Raw genomic sequence first — 15,803 nt, 5'->3', positions numbered from 1 at the left:
TGCTTTGCCTCCAGTTGTTTACAACTATGTGAGGAGTTGTACAACTGCAAAGGAGATCTGGAACAATCTAAAGGAGAAATTTCAGAAGAGTGAGAAAACAAAAGTTAACTCTGTGAAGCAATGTTTAGTGGAACTGAAGGACTTCAGACAGAAAGATGGTGAAACGATTGAAGTTTACTACGATTGTCTTAATGAATTAATATATCGATGCAATCGATATGGTATCACCAGATCAGCTATGGAGTTCAATTTAATTTTTGTTATGGGTCTTCGTAAGGAGTGGCGTAGTGTGAGCATGATGGTTAAGAATCAACAGAGCTTTGATACGTCAACTTTGAATGATTTGTACAATCAGCTGAAGTCTCATGAAAGCGAAGTGAATGAAATTGCTGAAGAATCAAAGGTAAGTTTGGGAGGTCCACTAGCCTTGGTTTCGAAGATCTCTGAAAGGGAAGCTGAGAAAGATATTTCGGATGAAAAAGAAGGGTTCATCATGAACTCAGATGATGAGGCGATTGCTTTCTATTCGAACAATCGTGTGAAAAAGTTCTTCAAAAAGCCATTCAATCCGAAGGCAAAGTCATCTGAGACAAAAGGGAATTTTATGAGTAAAAGTGTTGGGGATGAGAAGAAGAAGGAAGAGAAGAAAGATACGAAGTTTGTTGAGGGAAAAACAGAGAAAAAGTTAAAGGGAGATGCTAGGATTGATTGTCATTATTGCAACGGGGCTAATCATTTAGCTAATGATTGCATGCTGAGGAAGAAAGATGAGAAAAAGAATAAGACAAAGGATGAAGCGTATTATGTGGAAAAGTTGGAGGAAGTGCATGCGAAGGAAAAGAATCTTTCGTTAATTGCTCGTGGTGAACAAGAAGAAGATGGAACGTATCAAATTTGGTCATCTGGATCAGATGATGAGGAAATGCGAAATCCAACTCACGGAGCAATGTATGCAAAGATGGAAGAAGATTCAGGTGAGGAGGAATACGAAGTTCATGGGAGATGCTTCGTATCAAAAGTTGCTGACAAATCTCCGATGACCACAAAGGTACGTAATATTCTTGAATCTTTTAATATTCCAATACATGCTTATAATTCTGAATTAGTATCTTTCGATGAAACTGTTACTTGTTTTGATTCGATTGTGGTATCTGCTAGCAATGAGGCTAAGAAGCTGTCTATGCAGTTGCTAGAGACACAGAAGAAACTAGATTCGAAAATTACTAAGATAGATTGTTTGGAACTTCAAATAACTAATATCATGATGGATAGAGATAATTTGTCTAATGAAACGAAACTGTTGTTAGCCCAGAGAAACATTTACTGTAATTCGGCTAAAAGATTGTATGGGAAATTAACTAAACTTCATCATTCATGCGAAATCAGTAAAGAACAACATAGAAAATTGCTGCCATTTTTAGCTTATGAAAGAGCTACGGTAGATAACATTTCGTATGACTGTGAAAAAGAAATAGCTGATTTTAACAAAGTTCCGAATGATAAATATAGATATGGAATAGTTAAAGTTGATGAATGTCTTGATGCGAATGAGTTAGTTAATATTGTGAATGAAACTTTGACTAAATCTGAACAAATTCAAATTTTAAAAAAGACTGAGAATTCAACATCTGATTCTCAATCTAATTTTGCTGATATTGAAGATAATTCTGATAATATTAGTGAAATTAGTGAGCTTGAAGATGTTTATTGTTCTCAGTTTTCTGTTGTTAATGTTGCTTCAACATCTAAAGGGAAAGAAAAAGTTAAGGATTTGATGGTTGAAAATGAAACTGATATACCTTCAACTTCGAAAGTTTGTGAAATGAACTTCGTGAATCTCAAAGACAGCCAAACTGACGATAGTGATGATGAAGATGAAGAGAAAATTTCGAAAGAAAAGAAATCTTCAAAGGAAGAAGAAATTCCTCGAATAGTTGTTGATCAAGTGTATGGTGATACACAAAAGTTCGAAAATGTAATGAATGAAAAAGGTGAACATTATCTTGAAACGAATACAGTCATTTATCCAAATTTCAAATGCACAGATGATGTCATTTTCCCAAATCAAGTTTTCGTCACAACTGGAAATGTTGAGAAAATCAAACGAGAATTAAAGAAGTTGGTTGAGGAGGATAATTCAAAAACAACGGAAGAAGGTTTTTTCGCAAATCAAAGCATAATTGAAAACAACTTAACAAAGAATTTGTATATATTTCAACGTCAAAAACCACAAAGACAATGGGTTGAAAAATCAAAAGTTGAAAAAGAGAATTCGAAACCTGTTGAAAAAGAAAATGAAAAAGTTGTTAAACTAAATTCTAAGGAATTTAAAGATCAAATTGACAAATTTTCGAAGGAAAACAACATTTCGAAAAGACAAGCAAGAAAGAAAATATTTTGGCAAAATGTTGAGTCTCAAAAGATGTCTGAATCACAATCAAACAAAAATGTTTTCAAAGCTAAAAATTCCTATTTTTCAACAAAAAACCAACATTCATCTCAATCAAATTATATAAGATCTGAAGTGAATAAGCAACCAAAGTTTTCGAAAGTTTCTGAAATTAACAAATCAAGAGCATTTTTAAATAAACCTAATCCAAATCAAACATTTGTTCAACGACAAAATTTTAAATCACCAGATGATTCATCATATGCTTCTTCTTTTCTAACAAAACCCAAAGTTGATTTTGTTCCTCAAAAACCAAATTTTCCTAATCATACGAAGAAAGAAACTATGAAAAAGTCACGTGAAAAAGGAATGACTTCAAGGAAGAACATTGATCATTGGCTTGAAGGCAAAGGAAAGATGTATCAGTCGAATGCATATTCAAAGGAACAAATTCATGAAGCATATGAAAAATATGTGAATACTTCTTCGAACGGAAGTTCATCTTCTAAGGATTCGAACATTTCGGTCAAAGCTTGGAAACCAGTTTCAAAGACAAAAAATGTTCATTCTCAAACTCAGAATTCGAAGGGTAGTGTCAGTGCACATTCGAAACCATCAAACACTTATGTTTTGGTTCCTTTAGATGATGAAGTGAACTTAATTGATAGTCTCAAAACCAAAGTTTGTGATTGGGTTAAAAGTTCTTCATTACATTCGAAATTAAAATCTAATTTCCAAGGACCCAAAAAGCCTTGGGTACCTAAATTTTTCCACTGATTGCAGGTACTGAGTGACGAGCAATATGATAACAAGTGGTATATTGATAGTGGTTGATCTCGGGAAGAAGGAGAATTTACGAGATTTTCGAAGTCTCAAAAATGCTGGAGTAGTAAAATTTGGGAACAATCAAAAATGTCAAGTCAAAGGATATGGGAAGATCACAAATGGACAATTCACAGTGAATCGTGTTGCATATGTTGAAGGTCTTCAACATAACTTGATAAGTGTTTCTCAACTTGTTGTGGGCACTGGCAATCAAGTTCTCTTTAACGAAGAAGGAAGTATTATTTCGAATGTCAAAACAAACGAAGTATTACTAAAATCCAAAAGGAAAGGTGACATGTTCACTCTGGACATCAATCCTATAGTAGGCAAACCTGTTGTATGCCTTCTTTCGAAAGCTACATCAGATCTAAGCTGGCTATGGCATCGAAGACTTTCACATCTCAACTTTCGAAACATCAACAAACTGGTGGTACAAGATCTAGTAAGAGGTTTACCTGTACTTAAATTTGATAATGATTCTTTATGTGCAGCTTGTGAAGTTGGCAAGCAACATAAACAAGGTCATCCAATTACGATAGATTCGAACATTGTTGCCCCTCTGGAGCTTTTGCATATTGATTTGTGTGGCCCTTCGACTGTTTCAACTCTCAACAAGAAACGATATATTTTAGTTATTGTTGATGATTTTTCCAGATTTACGTGGGTTTATTTTCTCAGGCTTAAATCCGAAGTTGCACAAATCATGATTGATTTTATCAAAAAGATGGAAACGACATTAAAGAAGATTGTACGAAAGATCAAGAGTGATCATGGAACTGAATTTAAGAACAATGTTCTTGATTCATTTTTGGTGGACAAAGGGATTTCGCATAATTTTTCATCTCCTTACACACCACAACAAAATGGTGTTGTAGAACGAAGGAATCGATCACTATGCGAAGCAGCAAGAACCATGTTGGCATATGCGAATTTACCTCAATATCTTTGGGCTGAGGCAATATCCACTGCATGTTTTACTCAGAACAGATCTTTCATACACAGGCGTTTTAATATTACACCATATGAAATTCTGAATAATCGTAAACCTAATGTGAAATTCTTTCATGTTTTTGGATGTAGGTGCTTTATTATGAATCTCAAGGATCATCTTTCGAAATTTCAAGCAAAAGCTGATGAAGGGATTTTTCTTGGATATTCGCACAATTCTGTCGCATATCGTGTGTTAAATAAGCGAACACGAAAAATGGAAGAAACTTTCAATCTCACATTTGATGATTACTATGTTAAACAAAATGAGCATAAATTTGCAAATCATCCAATTTTACAAGACACACAAGTTGAAACTGAATCTTTACAAATGGATGATATTGATTATGATTTGATCTTTGGTATTTCAGATCAGGCAATCGATGCTGAAATTCATGCTCCTGATAATCACATACCAGAATTTGCGAAGTTTACTGATGAATCAACATCAACTCCTCAAACTAATCCAGTGGAGGGGGAGCACTTGGATTCGAATACTTTAAATGACGAAGTGCATTCTTTCGAGGGGGAGAAAGAAACATTAAATGCTGATGTTGAGGGGGAGTATAATGTTGAGGGGGAGCATATAGAAAATATTGCAAATAATAATGATTTTGATGATGTTTGTTCGATTGCAGGTTCCGAGAATGATGATATATACGAAGATGCTCCTTTGGAATTTGATCCAGCATATCCACCAATGGAAAAATGGACAAGAGATCATCCGAAGGATCTAGTAATTGGGAATCCACAAGAGGGAGTTTTAACAAGAGCTCAAATTCATGCAAAGAATGAGGTATTGAATACTCATCAAGAATTTTGCATGTTCAATGTTTTCATATCTAAAATTGAACCAAAAACAATTAAGGTTGCAATGGAACACTCAGATTGGGTTGTTGCAATGCAATCTGAATTGTCTGAATTTGAACGAAACAAGGTTTGGAGATTAATTCCTAAACCTGAAAATGTTTCGATTGTCGGGTTAAAATGGATTTTCAAAAATAAAACCGACAAAGATGGAAACATTGTTCGAAACAAAGCCAGACTTGTTGTTAAAGGATATTCACAACAAGAAGGAATCGACTATGAAGAAACTTTTGCCCCTGTCGCAAGACTCGAGGCTGTTCGAATATTTCTGGCATATGCAGCTCATAGAGATTTTGATGTTTATCAAATGGATGTCAAATGTGCATTTTTAAATGGAGAGCTCGAAGAGACTGTTTATGTGGAACAACCCCCAGGTTTTATTAACGAAGAATATCCAAATCATGTTTATATTTTAGATAAGGCAGTTTATGGTTTAAAACAAGCACCAAGAGCATGGTATGTCACTCTAACTTCGTTTTTGAAACAATCTAAATTTAAACAAGGATCTGTTGATCCCACATTATTTCGAAAGAAAGTTGGGATTCATTTAATGCTTGTTCAAATTTATGTTGATGATATTATTTTTGGCTCAACTGACCCTGCTTTGTCTAAAGAATTCGAAGATTTGATGAAAAGTAAGTTCGAAATGAGCATGATGGGCAAAATCAATAATTTTCTTGGATTGGATATTCGTCAAAACAGAAATGGAATTTTCATCAATCAAGAAAAATACACGAAGAATCTGCTCGAAAAGTTTGGATTGACGAATAACACGAAGTTACGTGTTCCAATGGCAACAGGCATAAAGTTGACACCGTCGTCAGATAAACCAGCCATTGATATAACTCTTTATCGAAGCATGATTGGTTCATTACTTTATCTTACAGCAAGTAGACCTTATATCATGTTTTATGTGTGTAATTGTGCCAGGTATCAGTCTAATCCACGAGAACCACATCTCACAGCTGTGAAGAACATATTTCGTTATCTTAAAGGAACAATTTCGTTAGGATTGTGGTATCCTTCGAAAACTGGATTCTTCGTCCAAGCATATTCGGATGCAGACTTGGGTGGTTGTCAACTTGATCGTAAAAGCACGAGTGGTGGATGTTAATTTCTTGATGGCAAATTGGTGAGCTGGCAGTCGAAAAAGCAAACTTGCGTATCAATCTCAACAGCTGAAGCAGAATATGTGGCTGCTGCTACTTGCACTTCACAAATAATATGGATTCAAAGTCAATTACGTGATTATGCAATTAATATGAAAAAGATTCCATTATATTGTGATTCTCAAAGTGCAATAAGAATTTGTCATAATCCTGTGCAGCATTCGAAGACTAAACATATAGCTCTTCGTTATCATTTTATCAAGGATCATGTGGAAGATGGAAATATTGAAGTACATTTTGTGAAAACAACTGATCAGTTAGCTGATATTTTCACAAAGGCATTAGATGAAAAATCTTTTGTACGAATTATAGAAGGACTGGGAATGATCGATGGAAATTCTGTTCCATGCGAAAAAGAAGAATGATGGGTGACAAAGCATGAATCAGAGGCGCTGAATAAAAGATAACGCAAAGTCATTCAGCATTCAGCGGTTACTGTTCATAGTTAACGCTTCGACCGCTTCGAATTCGCACGTGGTTACTGTTCATAGTCAACGCTTCGACCCCTTCGAATTCGTATATTAATCACTTCTCAGGGAATGATGAAATTTCGCATTTTGCAACAAGTATTACTTCAAATTTTCGAAAAATCAAAAATCCAAAAAGATTTTCTTTTGTTTTGTATTTCAAATTTTCGAAAAATCAAAAATCCAAGAAGATTTTCTTTTGTTTTGTATTTCAAATTTTTGAAAAATCAAAAATCCAAAAAGATTTTTTTTTGTATTTCAAACTTTTCAAAAAATTCAAAACAACAAACATATTTTCAGTTTTATTTTGTTGCAGAATATCATGAAGATATAAGATGCAATATGTTGGCAGTTCTAGGGTCAGGTAAAATTTTTTTCGTAAGAATTGATCAATATTTTTCGCATTTTGAACTAGTTAAGTTGTCCCTAGAAGCATGCTGCTGCATGTTGTCCAAAAGCCTCCAATGACTCAATGTGTGTGTACGAAAGCCTTAATGAAACTCTTCATATGAAAATTTCTTCCCAATCAGGCTTATATTCACATTAGTCTCTGAGCTACCTTACTCTTCTCAAAATGAGTTAAGAGTTTACTGTTTGGTCCAAAAATCTAATAGAGGTACTTTTCGTGTCTTAAATCCATCTTTTTCATCAAAATTCTTACACGATCACACACGAAGACATATGTCCGAGAGGTCTATGATCAAACCAATCGAGACTTAGACATATCAAAAATCTGTGTTTATGATCTGACATCATGAGACCGTGATGAAAGTGAAACCCAATTTTCATACTCTTGTTAAGGCATTGACGGGGAACAATGTTCCAGATATTCACGAAACTTTTGTTTCTGTACCAAGATTCGAAACTCCAAATCATATTCATTTCGCATGAGTAGTCTTGATCAAACATTCGAAGCCTACGATGTTTGTTACCCAACAAGATTCAGGATAAATTTTTTTTCTTGAATATGATTTCAGTGTGAGTTTTATTAGAATGTCCTAGTCATTTTAAAATTTATCAAAGCCAACTTGTCACTGACTACACTGGTCAAACAAGTAATTTCTGTTACAATTTATCACCTTATGTTTAGGATGACATGTAATGAAATTTTGAACCTACCCACGAAGTATTCTCAAAAGAAGCCCTTTGATACTTATCAAAAAGTATTCGATTGTAATTCACGGGAACCTACACAAGCTATTGATCATTTCTCTTAATGATTAATGAAGTAATCTTTGCCCGAGATTTAACCTGCTTTTGTGTCAATTGTTTGACACCACACTAATCGAAATTTTTTTTATCATTGCTTCTTATCTATATTATTTGGAACACTGCACTCACGAAATCCTTGAGGTTCTGAGTAATTCCAACTCAGGCTGATGATTTCGAACTTCTGGCATATGACTTTGCTTTTTATCCCAAAAGTGAAATAGCCTTGCCTCCATTCGAAGGGTTCTAACGGTTACAAATCATCTTGGGATAACAATACAGGCTGTCTACATATGACGTATGGTATTCTGTCCGGTTCTCAAGGAGATGTGACAGTTCCTTTTTGACGCATGGCTAACTTTCCGCAGTAATGGTCCGATTTTCAAGGTGACACGTCGGATATCATTAAATGCACATCCCGCTTCAAATTCAAACTTCAGGGTTACATATAAAAGGGGATTCAAGGGTTCAGTATCAGTTTCCGCATTCCACAAGAAAAAAATTCTCTAAATTCTCTTATCTTTCAAATTCTCAAACCCTAACAATGGCGTCTTCTGCTCATGTTGATCCTTCCACTGAAGATATTACATCCGCACCAGTCATGAAGATTCATTCCACTAACTATTATGTGGATGGTGAAGTTTCTCAATACCCAGAGGAATTAAAGATGCTCATTGTTGCACTGAAACACTCTGTTTTATCCACGGCGATGTTCAATTCCTTTTCTGTTCCATTATCCTTGCTTTCTCAAGCAGGATCCACTGCAACTTACAATAAAGCATCTGATACCATCACTTTCCATCTGGTGAACGATAAAAAGGTTAGGCTATCCAAGAAACTCTTCTGCCAGATTCTTGATATTCTGAATTCACCTCCTTATGTTGATTTCACATTCCCACAAATAGTTCATATGTTTAATGAGATGGGATATCAGCCCCCATTGTCCAAGATAAGTGATTTTAAGAAATCTGGTCTTCCTCGGCTATGGAATTTCTTATTTGGGATTTTTCTCCGATGTTTAACCGGAAGAACAGTTGGATTAGACAAAGGAAGGATGGAGGTGTATGCAATGGTTGCAGGCCTATACTACGATCTGCAAGTGGATTATTCTACACAATTATGGAAGGAATTCCAAAAGGGTGTAGAACATACGAATGCAGTTCATGGCATTTCGTGTGCACGATACTGGAGTCTTATTTTGCAGTATTTTTATAATAAGGAAGGGATTATGGTACCAAATGACGAAGAGAAGGTTAATTTTCAATCATACCATTATCCGAAGGAAGTTGTAGATAATGTTGATGATTTCCCATCTGTGGCTCACATTCCAGATGTGATGCTCAAACGGGTTGATCCTACGAATTCTGTTTTAGTGGCCAATTTGCAAACAATCGATTCTTCTGTTCAGACTGGGATCTTGTTGCCTAGGGAAGAGAAGAAGTCCAAAACGTCAAAGAAGGCTGATCCTGCTTCATCTAAAAAGAAAACCAAGGATTCGAAATCCTCGAAATCTCCAAAGAAAAAGTCTGAAACTGTTGGAGTATCTGTTGTTGAAACACAAGTGATTGAGCCCGTCATTGAAGAAACTCAAGAGAAGGTTGTCATTCCTTCGAAAACAGGAATGTTTCGAAGAATTAAAATGAAGTCCTCTCATAAACGCAAGTCTCCTACACAACAAATGATTCGAAAACCTCAAATTACACATCAAGGTGTGTTAATTAGAGAAGTACCAGCACCTGTTTCTCCGGTGTCGAAGAAAAGGAGGGCTGAGGATATGGCAAAGAAGTTGTCAAAGAAAAAGAAGAAGAAGGCTCGAAAGTTGGTGATTTCAACTGAGTCAACCGAAGATGATGATGACCGCATTCCAGAAACTCCATAATTCACTCATCTCATTACGAGTTCCACTCCTAAGAAGACTGATGTCATACCACCCGAAGTTTCGATTGCCAAATCAATTTTTGAGGAGGTTCGAACTTCAGGCATCCCTGCACACGTATCTGATACGGATGCAAATGTCGATATGGGTGAAGGAGGTTCGAAACATGACGATCAAGGTCCAGCTATTTCTACTCCTTTCGAAACTATTATTTCTGTCTCACCATCTACTATTCCCATTACATCATCCACTCATTACCCAACATTCGAACATATTCTTGATCAACCTTTTACTTCAATTTTTTCTTCACAATCTACTGACCCACCCAAATCCACTTCTCCTATTCAAGATACTATTTTTATGGAGACAGAGACTGACAATGAAGGGTTTGGAGGAACATTTGAAGACTTAGAATTTCACGAAGAGGAAGAGGAATTTCCTGATCATATGTTGATGACCATGAAGCAGTATAAAATTCTTAATCAGAAATTGAATTCCATAATTCAACCGCAAGCCGATCTTGGAGGAGGTTCATCTGTATCAAGTCTGGAAATTGACACTATGTTAAAGATGATGGAATCACGGATAATCAGCAAAGTATCTGGCATGATTAAAGACTCTGAATCTCGAGTCTTGGAGAAAGTTGATCTCAATGATCAAAACACTGAAATTCGACTTAATTCTCAAAGTTCGAAATTTTCTAGTGATTTGAAAGAGTTGAAAAATGTAGCAAAAGAACGTCATGTGCTCTTTATTCAAGATGTCAAGAAAGTCCGAGAAGATGTCAACATGCAAATTCGTGAACTTCGAGAAGACATGCAAAAAGAAGTTGCCACTGTTCACCATGATTATGCCTCTGTGAATCAAAAAGTTGATATAATTTGTGATGCAGTCACACGATTTGTGAAGTTATACGAAAATTTGAGTCCTCAAATAACTCAAATTTCAACATCTGAAAATGCAAGTTTTGAGGAAGTGATTAAATTGGTTAAGGAGTTGAAGGAGATGTCTGTCAAGCCGATTTCTTCTTCATTGATTACTCCGGATTTTTTATCTCAGAAGTTTGTTCAATTTGAAGCCATACTTAACAAGCAACTTGCACCGCTCTTTCGCATATCCAGTCTTCTTCCCACAACCACTGCCCCTCCTGTTTTCACAGGGGTGCAAGGGGGAGAAAGGAAGTTAAGTGAAGAAGATGCGAAAGTGGTAGGCAAAGTATTTTCTTCGAAAATACCTACAACAAAACCGGTGATCCCTACAACAAAACCGGTGATTATTTCTGCTGAACCAGTAGCTTCAACAGTTGTAACAACATTACCCATTACAAGAACTTTTTCCAAAGGGATTGTAATTGGTAAATCTTTGGAAACTGGTGGAAGTGGTTCAAAACCAAAGGAGGTGATAGATAATCCAGCAATAAAAGACAGAGGGAAATCGATTCTTGTTGAAAAATCGAAAGAAGAAAAGAAGGCTGAAGCAGAGGTTGAGATTGAAAAGCTCAGAATTGTTCAAAGTATAATGGCTCAACGAGCAAGTGATCCGAAGGGAATGAACAAAGGGGATCTAGCTAAACATTATAACTACGAGACAATTGAGGCCAAGGTTGCTTTCAATCACATGTACACATTCGAAAAGAAACCAAAGCAAAGCTATTTGGTCACAAATACTGATACAAGCCAGCTGGATTTCCCGATAAACGAAATGATGTTTATCATGCCACAGTTCAAGGCAGAAGGGAACTTTAAAAACAAGGATGATGGTACACACATGAAAATACGTTTTCATGCTGTTCTTGGAAAAGCCCCTGAAGATGTTTGGTCTTTAATCAAAATAAAGAAAGTGATCAGCATGAAAAAGGATGTGGTTTTCGAAAACACAGTCCAAAACTTTAAATACGTGGTTGCCAGGGTAGATGGAAAGATTTGTGAATTTACTGTTGCTGATTTTCCGTTGATGAACTTGTATGATCTCATACAAGCTACATTGCTTTTAAAAGACAAATCATTTTCATTCCTACAAAATACAGATCCAGAAGAATTCAAGATTGGAGTTGCTCACATCAAAATCTTCATAGAAAATTACTATGAGTGTTTGGCAATGACTGATGTGGAGTTAGCAACTGCCAAGGGAATGGAAATAAAAGCTCCAATGGCTCCTTCGAAGACACAAGCAGAATTAAAGAAATTTGCTGATGGAGAAATTGTCTTAAGCCATTTGGAATAGTATTTGCTGGAAAAGACAAAGCAGGAAAAGCTAAACGTTTCTTGTTCCAGGCAAGTGAAGTAGAAAGGTACTCAACGTCTCAATATACGAACTTAATTGTTCGTATAAATCATTGCAAAAAGAATAATGAAGGAGACAAGAAGGAATTGAAGAAGATTATCTCATGGTATACAGAGGTTCGAAGGGTGTTGCTGTACTCCATCACACTTCTCACTAATTGAAGACTTCGACTATTATTACAAAGGGGGAGATTGTAAGAGTCGAATTGTTGTAATTAGTTGAAGTATATGTTTTGTACCCTTCGAACATTTTTGTAATCTATTTTACTAGGGCATTGTATTCGAAGCTTAATGCTTAGTCCTTAGTATATTTTTTGTATGCTTTCCTCTCCTATAAATAGGAGTGCTTACTAGGGTCATAGTAACGAAGTCTTTTTACAGAATTACATCTTGTACTCTGTAAAACTTGAAAGCATAATAGAGCTGAAACAAGATCATATTTAAATCCTGCGTCTAAATCTCACATCATTACTTGAATTCATACTCTGATTAATTCATTTCTCAATTCATTGTTTCTACAATGGTGTCGGGTGACTCCCCCATAGCAATCAAACGAATGGCCGCATCACATTTCTGCAACGTTGTAAACCCTCGTCTACCTCTAGCATCATATCTTAATTGAAAAAATTCGTACCTAAACATAAATTAACTACAGTTTAAAAATATATTGCATATGTTGTAAAATTAAAGAAACATGTAGTACATTTTTATTTATTTTGTATAAAAGTATAGTAAAGAAGCGATATCGGTTTTCCAAGGCGTTGGCGATTCGTAAGAACACATCCCTACTCAAACGAAATCTTCTTTTGAAGTCCTTCGCCCCGTATACACAATTATCCGCAAAGTAATCACGATATAGATGTTCGTGTCCTTCCTCGCGATTTCTGTTTAACATCGCACGTCTTGTTAGTAGCGGGGTTGTGTCTGGTTGTAGCAGGTCGGTAGTGTAATAATGATACATCATCCTAAAGAAAATATCGTCATCTGAATCATCGGACGAGTCGAAAGGATCCATATTTTTTTTGAAGATAATTGAAAGTGTGTAGAGAGGAGAAGAGAAAGTGTGTGAAATTTTTTATAAAATGGTAGGTATTTATAGGGTAAATGGTTTTTTTAATAGTTAATTTTTTTTTTAAACCGTTGCATTTAAACGTTATTAAATGTTTAAAATTTAACTCGTCACATCCAGTCGCGACGGCCATGAGATTCACCCTCGACGAGCAAAAACGAATAGGGGGGCAGTGTTCCCCCCGTCATGACGCCGTTGAGGCGTGCCACGTCAGCCCAGTTACTTCTCGTTGAGGCCCATACCGCATGCTCTAAGAATCAGCAAGATTCTAACAATGACCAAAACATTTATGGACAAATATTCATAACAATTTTAATTCAAAACAGAATGCAACAAAGGTAGACATAATGCACTGGGAACAAAAGAAAATCAAGGAGAGTATAACAATGAGGTATACAGGAATGTTGTGCTAACTAAAGCAAAAAGGTGAGCAATAACAGAACTGTTTCAAAAATAAAAGAGAAAGAAGCAAATCCATCAATCATGGTTTACAACATCTTGACAATGTACTTACACATGGATACAAAATTAAGCATTACTAAAATGTAAAATCCATCAATCATGTAGGTGATTAACATCCAAACAGTCATGAACAAAGTGCCACATGTTTGCATACAAGAACCTGCCTTTTCCACCTTTCTTAGTGTCTAGTTCATATCTCCCATATTCTGACCGATGATATGGTATAACAGCAGTATCACGCTTCAAGTAGTTGTTATGAAAAAATGTATATTCTTCCCTTGTCTTTTCAAGTGACACCCATTTCAGTTCCTCAAAATCTATTTCATATATCGGTTGTATAAAAAATGGATCCACCACATAAAGCTTTTGATCATAACTTGCAAGCTCTAGATCATAAAAGCCTAACTTTTGAAACTTCTTGGTTACAAGTAACGTCAAATTGGGCTTCGAAAAGAGTCTCACTTCACATAAATGCCATTCTTGACGAAAATAACGGAGTAGGGTATATATCTTCCCCTTGAAAGCATGTACATCATGAATGATAAAAGGGGTGGAAACATGAGTCCATTCTCGTTTACCCACTATGGAAAACCATATTTCATGATAAAAAGTATCTGCAATAACAAACACCCACTCAGATAATGAAGGTGAATAGACAAGGATAGCCCTGACAGGTTCATAGCCTCGAAAGACATATAAGGGGACATCAGGTAAATGAAGTTCATGCCTTGTGATAGGATTCACAAGCCAGAAGTCACGCGTATTCTTACAATACAAGATCAAGTAACCACAAGTTCCACCGATACATGTCCTGCCAGCAGAAGGGGGAAGGATTGTTTTCAACTTTCTTCCTTCAAAGTCCTCTAAGTAGCATGCGTTCTTATAAGAATGAGAAGAGGTACATACAAACATTGGTGGTTTGGACGCCATAAACTTGTTCTTGTTGGAGAGTGCAAGTGATCTCCATGACTTGAAAACTCCTCTGAATGCAAGAAAATCAATGACTCCAAGTTGCATCATAACTAATAAAAGCACACCATCAGCAAGATCAGACCAAGGTGCCACACCACCATTGTCACAAATCTTGATTTTTTTTGTTCTAGATGCATTACCATTGTTCTGGTTTTTAGTCATGCTCCTTGTCTTAGCCATTCCTATACCTGCAGAAAAATAATTAAACAATTGAGACCTTGGCATATGCAATTTCCACAAAAGATACAAAACTTATAAACAAGGGACAAGCAAACATATGTATACAAGCACTACCCTTCTTAAATATATCAATTTTACAAAAATGCAACATATTAAAAGTAATACGCGTTCACCATGACATATTCATAATCTTAGGGATCCTAAAAGTGAATAGGATTTCGTGTGGGTATCAACTGACGACTACAATATTAATACCCTAATACTCAATAATGGTTAAGGTAGCATTAAACTCCTGTTTCAAATATATGAATGGCTCGATATTTTTAACCTTAAACAAGTCATTGGAAAACAAGATGCATGTAAATGTGCCCTTTTGTTGTGTAACTACACTAACAAGAAAAACAAAGAAGAATTCAGAAACTATTTTGTTGAGAATTCGAAAACTAAAGGTAACCATATTTTTTTATCTGAATGTTTGAATACCTAAATCCTAAAAAGCAAAATAAATAACCCAAACTCAAAAAGATTATGTCTACATGATATACAATCTATTATGGCACTTGTCGACCACTGATAGAGGATCGATTAGGAGCTATGATCAAGCATTAGCATTTAAATCCTCCCAAATCACCAGTTAAACAGACAAAGAACAACAAACTTCAAAGATAGTATACCTAATTGAAACAGATTTTAAGCTTGAGCAGGATGGATTAACAACTAATCACTTAAATACTACAACTCACGGCGATTAGGCTTCCCCGTTTGCGATGCGTCATTCTCCTGTACATCTCTCCCGCCCGTATAGACGGATTGATTTAAAATTTAAATCGTAATTTAATGATTTTAATCGGATAGGCTAAATTGTGTCGTGGATTTTTTTTAACCCACAAAAGTCTAGATCTGTCGGTGATTAGGGTCCATTTAAAAAAAAAAAAAAAAGAACGATGCATACGTTTTATTATTTTTTTGTATAACCCAAACCTTGTAAAAGTTACAAATACAATCTTTTTTTAGTAGTTTCATTGTGAAATTGATCCTCCGATTTACCC

At 35.6% G+C, this 15,803-nt stretch overlaps 1 protein-coding gene across 1 annotated transcript; it reads right to left on the bottom strand.

Moving 5' to 3' along the window:
* Positions 1-13,587: 13,587 nt before the first annotated feature.
* LOC145126034 (uncharacterized) lies at positions 13,588-15,547 on the bottom strand. Its single transcript, XM_079061437.1, has 3 exons — positions 15,498-15,547; positions 14,715-14,762; positions 13,588-14,624 (listed from the first exon to the last, which is right to left on the bottom strand). Exons 2-3 carry the CDS (start codon positions 14,752-14,754, stop codon positions 13,696-13,698), a joined length of 969 nt encoding a protein of 322 aa, XP_078917563.1. The 5' UTR covers positions 14,755-14,762; positions 15,498-15,547; the 3' UTR covers positions 13,588-13,695.
* Between the last annotated feature and the right edge of the window lie 256 nt (positions 15,548-15,803).

This window comes from Lactuca virosa, chromosome 7, assembly GCF_052849685.1.
Source record: "Lactuca virosa cultivar CGN04683 chromosome 7, Lactuca_virosa_CGN04683_v6, whole genome shotgun sequence".
Classification (NCBI taxonomy): Eukaryota; Viridiplantae; Streptophyta; class Magnoliopsida; order Asterales; family Asteraceae; genus Lactuca; species Lactuca virosa.
Note: the sequence above shows the minus strand (reverse complement) of the source record. Positions and strands in the feature narration are given on the sequence as shown.

Excerpts from the sequence above, each read along its gene's own strand:
- LOC145126034 (XM_079061437.1), bottom strand. The coding sequence starts at position 14,754 with ATGGCTAAGACAAGGAGCATGACTAAAAACCAGAACAATG. Across the intron at positions 14,625-14,714 it reads GACTAAAAACCAGAACAATG|TTATGATGCAACTTGGAGTC; the intron begins GTAATGCATCTA and ends TGCTTTTATTAG.